Source organism: Pistacia vera, unplaced genomic scaffold (assembly GCF_008641045.1).
Source record: "Pistacia vera cultivar Batoury unplaced genomic scaffold, PisVer_v2 Contig351, whole genome shotgun sequence".
Classification (NCBI taxonomy): Eukaryota; Viridiplantae; Streptophyta; class Magnoliopsida; order Sapindales; family Anacardiaceae; genus Pistacia; species Pistacia vera.
In genome coordinates, this window is record NW_022196170.1 from 1,629,036 (window position 1) to 1,638,648 (window position 9,613).

Here is a 9,613-nt window from a genome sequence, read left to right on the forward strand (position 1 = left end):
TGTTAAAGTTAAATGTCATCCAATTTTGAATAGCTGGAACGATAATCTTACTTTCATTAAGTGATATTAAATAATCGAAAACAAGAATCTTAAATACTATTTGAAATCAGAACTGCAAGGAGGGGCATTGAACGACTAGAAAAGTCAGGGCCCATTTACGGAAAGTTAAAATGTTAGATTGATGGCTGGAGTACTCAGACAACCCAACAAGAAATCAAGATTAACACAATAATTATATTCAATCTTAACATAATTTATTAGGTAAATGCTTGAGTTATTCAATTGTATGAGGCTTGGTTAGTTAGCCATGTTAATATTATTTTTTCATGAAATTAACAAACTAAATTCAAATCTTAACTAATTTATAGGAAATTTGTGAATAATTTTAAAACACTATATCCACTACAACTAAAAATTAGTCCATTTGTGAAGGGGACAAATCCCATTTTGATTAAGTTAACATCATATTAATGATCAATAATTAATTACAAAGATAATTGAATTTGTGTAATTTGTAAGTCGTTAAGCAATTGTATATATTCTTATATTGGTTTGTAAATTGTAATAATCTAATTAAATTTTTTTTGGGTCATGTCTTATGTATTATTATTTTGTGAAATTCACAAAGTAATAATACATATATTTAATTATTAAACTCTCTCGTTTAAATTATTTTTCTATAAATTTAATACAAACATTAGAAAATATTATAAAAGTATATATCATAAATTTAGATATATTACTTAAACTTATGATTTAAACTTTAACTTTATATACAATTTTGTAAAGGAAACAAAAAAAAAAAATTTCTCAAAAAAGCGGGGCGGCCGAGGCTCCATGGGGATGGGGCGGGGCGGACCGGGGATTGCACTATCCCCTTCCCTGGCCCGTCCCTGAATGCAGGGACATAACTAAGGACCATCTCCGACCCTATCCCCATTTTTTTTGGCAATTCCCCGGCCCATTCAGGTCGAGTCGAGACAGATCCCCATGAGGCCGGGCAAACGTCCATCTCTAATTATGGAAAGGTCAAGGAAGCGAGAAAAAAAAAAATGCCTTAGCTGGCATAATAATCTTTTGATTGACTTTAAATTCAAAAAAACATTGGAAGCAAGCTTTTGATTGATTTTTCTTCAAAAAAATTCTAAAGCATAATAAAGCAAAACAATTGACCCATAGGAAAATGTTAAAACAATAATTCCGTCAACTAATAATGAGTTTCGCTTAATAAATCCGAGAGACCCCCAACATCTATAATTCCTTCGAATAAGTACTCTGTTTTTTTTTTTTCTTCTCAGCAACCAAACAGAAAGATAAACTCTTGGTTTGCTTTTCAGCTAAAAAGCTCATAAATTTCTTCGTGGAACTTAAAAGTAATGATCTTTAATCTCGTGGTTTGTTTTCTTATTTTGCTTTGTTGGCTTATAGAAAATTTTCCCAGAAACCAAACAGAAAATTATAAGCTTTTGCTTTGCCTTTCTTGAGAAAATTTCATAAAAAGTTATACTTGCCTTGCTGTATTGAATTTTCATAGAACCAAACAGAAAAATACGTTACATGAGAATCATACTAAAAACTACATACGCTTAATTACGTAGATTCTTTTAAAGATTTTCTTTTTCGTGTAAATATCTACAGCAATAGTGCAGTATTGTTTGATGGTATGTTTTCACCTTATTGAGATGGGAAAGGAATAATTCTAATTCCATTGCCTCCCAATTTACAGTGGCATTGCATAATATAGAACCACATGTAAAAACCCCAACTTGTGCTAATGAGATTCCAAGGGGCAAAATAATGTAAGAATCTTGGATCCATGATGACAAAACAAATTTATAAAAGAAGCAAATCCATTATGTATAGAATTCATAAGAACAAAAACCTTATATTTCAAGGCAAAACATCAAAATCTATCACTTTGATAAATATAAAAACATTTTTGATGGGAGACACACACACACACAATAAGAACAACCCATCAACACTTAAAAAAGATGGTCACTGCACAGAAACATCAGTGTCATGTCCAGCAGAAACCAGAGGCTGTGATTCAGCTACCTCATTGCTAAACACCTTAGCAATCCTCTTGGTAGGAACCAACGGCAAATAAGTGGACACTCTGTATCCCTTCTCTGCGGTGCTAAGCACCGTTTCGTTGTACTTCTCAGAACAATAGGCAGCAGTGGGCACGAAAACTTGGGCCACTTGAGGGAAGAGTGGGAGCTGGTTGAGTTTGCGCCAAGTTGACACAGCGCATTGCTCGGNAGGCGTCGACGTAACATGCACTTAGCCGTTATAAACGTGGGGCCCAACACAGATCACCAGACGGTGTATGCGCGTTCCAAAACCAATCCTCTCTCTTATAGCCAGCTGTATCTTAACAATCTTTTCCATGAAATCTTTCTATATATATTTTTATTTCTCAACGTAACTACCTTTTTTTTAATATATATATTTTTCAACAATTTAGAAATATCTAAAGACGAATAAGAAGGCAAAAAATTGTGTCTCCACTCTCTACATAACAAAGTCTTTTGGAGACCAATAGTAACTCGCAAAATCCTATTTATAAATAACTAAATTCAATAGTGATTTTCCTATTATTATTCCTTGGATTATATATTTATATGGAAAATTGATTTTATAAATTAATTCACTTATTTAACAATCCTAAATTAATTGACACATGAGTTATATCTAATTTTGTATGTTTAACATTATTGTTCAATAAAATAGTGTGATTAAAAGGTATTCAACTAATCATCTATAGGTGATCAAATGATTAGACAAAAACTCTTAGATGTATTACTTAAAATATCTTAAACTCGAATCATTTCAGTTACTAATAAGAATTACTACTAGAGAATATACCCGATCATTAACTTCAAGGCCGCTGGAGATTAATCGAGGTGTGAAACTGGTCTGAACATTTCCAGTCATTACAAAAAAAAAGGTATTGGATTTTACGGTCTAATATTAAGTGAATGCTAATTCAGGTGTGCTAAATCTAAATCATGTTCACCATTACTATTTGAGAAGAAAAATGTTATTCTTACAAAGACCCGTACAAAGAGGGTTACAAAGTGACATCATCCAGAAGAAAAAAAACAAAGAAAAAACAGAAAAAAAGAAAGAGAGAGAGAGAAATCATGAAAATCAAAGGTGGAGATTATTTTTGTATACCCCTTTTGTATGTGTCTTTGTAAAACTAGTATTGCTTATTTGAGAATTCTACTAGTTGAATTTAGTTCCGTTCGTTTTTTTTTTTTTTATATATAAAGGTTATGTACTAATAGGATAGCAAGGAAAGACAATCTCTCACAAATAATAAGAAACACCCTTAATTTTTTTTAATTCACCTTTTTGACCTCGCAGATATGACAACTGGTATCCTTGATCGAGTCTTGTATTTGTTTATTGTATAGCTCCAGTTGCTGCTGCATAAAGAAAAAAGTAATAAAAAATTTCATTAGAGTTTCAACTTGGAAGTCTTCCAGACCTTACAAAGAAAATATTACATCCTGGCATGTAAGCATTGTTCAGGGATCATGCTTTACACGAATGGAAGAAAGAACACTGGAACCATGAACCAATGGGTCCCATCTTTAGATTTTTCCTGATTCCAGAATCAACAAAATCAGACTATCCAATAAGCCATTTAGATATGGTTCAAAATCATAACAAAACAACCCAGACATGAGTAGTCTTAAAGATTAGTAGAAATATGAATAAACTGACCTGAACACCTCTGTTTAACATTATAAGTTCCATATTAGGCATCAATGCCTACCGGTAAGCCATTTCCGTCAAAAATAAGTACCCAAAAGAGCATATGTAACAAGAAGTTTTCAGCGGATACATGATATTAAAGATGCAGTTTGAAAGNCGTGTTGTCAACAAAACCAAAACTCAAAACTTTCTGTTTGGTTTCCGGGAAAACTTCGTACCATCAAACAAAACAAACAAGAAACCAATTTCAGAAAGTGGCCATAGAACTCGAAACATGATAGAAAAAACACATGATTATTTCTCTATACTTTCACATCATAATTTACGAACTTTGTGGAATCAACCAAACCAAAACTCATAACTTTCTGTTTGGTTCCTAAGAAAACTTTAAAATAAATCAAACAAAACAAACAAGAACCCAATTTTAGACACCGATCACAGAACTTGAAAGACGAAACCAAAAAACCCCTGATCACTCACCATGGCTGGTTGCGCATCAATTTTGTCTTGTGCCATTTCAGAAACGACGTCGTAAAATAATAAGAAGTACTTCTTCGAAGAAATTATAGATGCTGATGGGTTTCTGGATATTAACGAAACTTCGTACAATATTTATAGGAGAAAAATTCTGATGGGTTTCTGGATATTAACGAAACTTTGTATTTATAGGAGAAAAATTCTGAAACGAAATCGGGTGTGAACGTATGGTGGCGAGCGGTCTTGACACGTGGCGGCGCGTTATCAGTAGGGTTTGCGCAACATCAACGCTGATTCGTTGACGACTTAGACGTTAAGTATACTTGTATGTGAAGTATTACAATAATTCAATAATAATAATTGAAGAAATTGGGATAAGTTTTGTAGAAATAAAATAAAATTAATCAGAAGAAAATCCCCCTGTTTTTTCTGATTTTTCAGCCCGTAATACATCTCGATTATGAAAGAATCAAGTTTTTTGGAGCGTTTTATTCACCGTCTAAAGTTAGGTAAATAGCAAGCTGAAACATCTCGAAAATTTATAATCAAAATAAGTAAAAAAGTTATATAACCCTTATTCTCCCGTTTTTTCGATTTTTTGGCCCGTCGTGGCTCTTAGTTACGGGTGAATTATGGAGTTATTTTTAGCCTTTTATTTTTTTTTTTTTACCCTCTCGCCTCCCTATTCCAGTTTATATTCCAGCTTTCTCTTCTTGTTTCGGATTCTTATTTCTATTTTAGTTCCTATAATTATTTGCATTCCCATTATCATTCCGGTTTTCATTCCCGCTCACACTCCATTTTAGTTCTCGTTCCCATTCCTGTTAAATTTTTATATGATGTGATTAAAAATGCATCAAACTCTTTATATAAACCAAGGGGTACAAAAAAATTAAAATAAATTATACTATGATATAATATTAGTGGCATATTAATTTTCCTAATATATTTTGTTAATTATAACATTAATCTTATTTAAACTCTTTGTCATAAAATTATAGCATATGAATGCAGAAGTATCAAGATTAATCTTTGAATATGGGCCCTGCAACTTGATTTCAAGCCCAATTCCGATTAGAATGGGTGGCGTAGGTAAAAATTAGGCTGGTGGCAAATGGCCTATGGCCTTTCTATTGTGAGCCATAAGGCCCACAATATACTCTCATTGACCTTCATCGATGAGTAATGTTTGAAAAAAAATTCGAAACATAAAAATTTACGATAAAAAGAACGTATATGTATTCATCCAATAAACGTATGTCACATTAGTATATGTAACGAACGTAAAGATTTGTTTTGTGATTGAGTTTGTGCACGTAAATATATTATTAATATTTTATGAAATAAAAAAAAAATATAATAATAATTTAAAAAAAAAAAAAAAAAGCATTTATATTCTCTTCATAGCTTTTCTCTTAAGCACCCAAGAAGCATATGATAAAATAATAATTATAAAATCTAATTAGTAATCTTAGTTGGAATGGTTGTTGAACAACTTTAATCTTCATTTGTCTTTTGTGATCTTTTTAGGTGAAGGGGATTAATATACAAGGGGTAGGTCCATATTAATAAAATAATTTATATTTTGCACAAAATTCCACATCTACCTTTCCACTGTTTTTTCTTCATTTTACTAATAACCCAACTTGGAACCAAGGTGTCAGGATCAGCTTATACGCACCTTGACAAATTCTAAAAAGAAAAAATTAATTTTTATAATAAATTTATTGAAATACCTAAAAATTATTCATAATTTTTTTTCCATTAATAGGATAATTATCAAAAAATGGGTACTAAATTTTTCATACTTCAACAAGGACCCACTTTCTATCATTTCAAGAGGAGAGTAAATGAGAAATTAATTAAACATTCAAGCTTTTTTTTTTTTTTTTTNAAAAGTTTTCAATTCACTAACTATCAATCATTATAATTGTAAAGATAGATGAAAACGAGAAAATCCAGAAACGACATAAATTTATCGAACTAGGGTTTAACGAAAAAAACCCCACCATGTGTTTATTATTGGTTGGTTATATATGTATCGACCGCATAAAAGATTGACGTAGTACCTTCTGGTATTTCAAAAATTTGTAAAGTATACATGGTGGGTAGGATCAAATACACATCCACAAGCTAATAATGTCTATAACTTCATCAAGAAACCATAAGATTTGGTTCCTTCTCTTCTTGAAGAAAAGCACATTTCCCATGTAGTTGAGTTAGTCAAAAGAAAGGAGAAAAATGAGAATGAGAATATGACAATTGGAACCCCACTTTACATGCATTTCCATGAAGAAATTTGAATGAATTATTCTTTCCCCCTTTTTGCCTCAAAAGGATAAATGATACTCTCAATTATTAATGGGATTTGTTTGCTTTGATCATCAACTTTTAAATAGTATTTTTCATAGTACAAATAAATGAAATAATGTCTTTCATTGATCCACTTTTAGGTACATGACAACTCAAACACTTCACATTTTTTTACTATTGTTTTCACATTCTTGCTTTTTCCCTTTACCAATAAGGATTTTTTCTTTAAGAAAATCTAACCCATTAGACCAAATAATGCATTGGATTCAAAATTGGAGAACCCACAAACAAGAATTAGGTTAAATTTTTTAATGAAATAATAATAAAATACCAAAGAAAAAAAAAAACACACGCAAAATGGGATTTATTGATTTATGTATAACTAATTTACAAAATAAACCATGAATATTCATAAATGTTAGAGCCAAACCATGGATCTCTCTTCCTACAACAATAAACAAAAATTAAAGAAAAAATCATGGGGAAAAAAAAAAGAAAAAGAAAAATCAGAATTAATATCTTTTACATCAGACATCCAAATATAATCATAATATTACACAATGATACCAATATTTTTTTTTTCCAATAACATAAAGGCCCTTCCATCTTCCAAGTATAACAATCACAACCCCATTTCATAAAAACCCCCCAAAAAAAAAAAAATTTTAAAAAAACAAGAAACTCAACTCCTGCACCGTGAAATGGAGCTGCAGCCACGGCTGTAAGGGTTAGCCTGGCCGCCATTTTGGCAGTTGTAGTAGGAGGCGCCGCGCCGTGAGCAGGGCACAGTATTCCTCTGCAGCGCACCGTAGCTGATGTAGTTGCTGGTGGCTAAAATGCGCCGGTTGATCTCTGAGTCCATTTCGAACTCGCCCTCTTCGCCCACCAACGATGATCCGGCGGTGGGTAGCCACCCCAGATTGAGCTGGTGATCCCCGCTGGCAACGACGGTGGACAATGGGTTCATCATGAAGATCATAATCATAGAAGAAACCGCAAGAAGAAGTGTACGTGAAGTGAGCAAGTTCGCCATTTTCTTCAACCTCCCTCTTCTTCTTCTTCTGGTTGCTCTGTATTGTGATTTATTCTTTTCTTTCTCTTTCGATTTGATTTTGTGTAGAGAGTTGGTTTAATTTGAAGACAGAGCAGTATGGCCTAGCTGGGACTTATAAATGGGCTTCCAGAGCAATTTGACCTTGGTCTTGAGTTTTATTACAAGAATGCCATTTTTGGAGGGCTTTAAAATTGAAATATCGAGTTTGTGGAGGACCACTCATTTTACTAGAAGGGTTGAAAATTTAAGATTTTTTTAAGTTTTTATTGACTTGTGATTAATAAAGAAAATTAAAGTCATTGTCTAATTATCTTTCTATATTTTATCAATATAATTATTTATTTTTCGAGTTTGATCTTAGATCACCTTGATTTTCCTCCAAAATTGTATTGTAAGGAAACCAATGTCGCAAATGGTCTTGTTTAAAAACCATACACCGTGTAGGGGCTTTACTAAGACTAATGAGTAAAAAAACCTAAAACTGAAAGCGATCTTAGAAACCAATTGCGCTTCGGTAAAAAATCTCAATATCGTATTCGTTAAGAAGAAAAACAAGGCTTCATTTTGTTCAATATTATATCCCTATTTTATTCTATTCTACTATTATATCCTAAAAACTCAAAAATGTATTTGTTTTAATATTCTCAAAATCTTATTCTACTTTATTAATCTCACAAAACATTAATAATTACCTTTCTTGTAAAGATAACTTAATTTTACTTTTTTTCTTTCCAAAATACTATTATAAAAATCATCAAATAATGAACCAAATAAAGCAAAAAATTACGTTTTCATTATGATCTTACAATATAACAATTACCGCGGGAAAAACTAAAGAGTCAACTAATCTGGTTTTACTACAATTACTTGAAATACTGTTGGGTAACATCCTTTTTTGATTGGGTATGACTTCAACTACTCCTCAAACCTGCCAATTAGTTAATCACCGACATACTTTAGTTAATAGCCCTATAATTGATATACCAAGTTATTGATGCAAACCTCGAGATATTATTACAGCAAGGGATTACCAAAATTAATTCCAAATTATCTTGATTCATCCCATCAGGAGGAATTTAGAAATCAGGAGCATACACTACTCCCTTTTACTTTACCCAAAATTAGCGAAGTCAATTCAATTAATTACATTTTATGATTATAAAAAAGATGACATGACATTAATAGAACATTGAAAACATTAATTCCATGTGTGTTCATATTCATTCTAGAAGTATTGTCATGGATTTCTGTCATGCAACAACAGCAAACCCAAAAAGAAACTTCCCTCTACTCACCTAAAGCAGAAAGAAGCTCATATTGTCACTAGGGTTGTTAGCTGCAAATTTTTGCTTTCGACTTTTGAAGAAAGAATGTGTTAATCGTAAAAATTGTGGGAGGGCAAAGACAAGACCCACCACAAAGAGTGGCAACCAAGTAAATAAGATGAAATTAAGGGTAGAATTGTAAGTGTAGTTTTGGTACATTAGTTGACTAGTTATGTATCACTAACTCTTTCTCTGACATAGTTGGTATAAGAAAATGAGAAAACAATAAGAAAAATAAAATAAAGTTTAAAATGAGAAAGAAAGACGGCATCTAGGGTTAGCGCAGCACCTATTCCTAAGTCCGTCCAAAGAATCTCTAAACCGAAACACGTTTTCTCTTTCCCATCTGGCCTAATTGATTTTAACTCCGTTTACGTCACCTTTAATTAACGGCGCCGTTTGTCTGTCAATATTCCAGTGTGCATAACCCCCTCCACTTGCAATTTGTCTTCGCATGACAGTATAGCATATATAAGCTATTGGATTAATTAAAAAGCAGTAAATAATCTTGAAATTCACTCAAAAAATATTTTCATTTAGAAGACTAGAACCGTTATCCATCGCCACAATCATTCACTTAAACCGTGAATGTTCAAATGAAGAATTAAACTTGAAACTATATATTTATCTACATTATCTCTAATTCGTCATAACCATTTAGAATACCTTTGAATGAATTAAAAAACAATTCAATGGTTGAAATAAAATAATGTTT

The 9,613-nt window shown here is 31.9% G+C and overlaps 1 protein-coding gene across 1 annotated transcript; it reads right to left on the reverse strand.

Annotated features, from left to right (window-relative positions):
- Positions 1-7,008: 7,008 nt before the first annotated feature.
- LOC116139526 (protein RALF-like 33) lies at positions 7,009-7,651 on the reverse strand. Its single transcript, XM_031425191.1, has one exon. It carries the CDS (start codon positions 7,550-7,552, stop codon positions 7,202-7,204), a length of 351 nt encoding a protein of 116 aa, XP_031281051.1. The 5' UTR covers positions 7,553-7,651; the 3' UTR covers positions 7,009-7,201.
- Between the last annotated feature and the right edge of the window lie 1,962 nt (positions 7,652-9,613).

What these genes read in the sequence shown, in the direction of transcription:
- LOC116139526 (XM_031425191.1), bottom strand. Translation starts at nt 7,552, where the DNA reads ATGGCGAACTTGCTCACTTCACGTACACTTCTTCTTGCGGTTTCTTCT.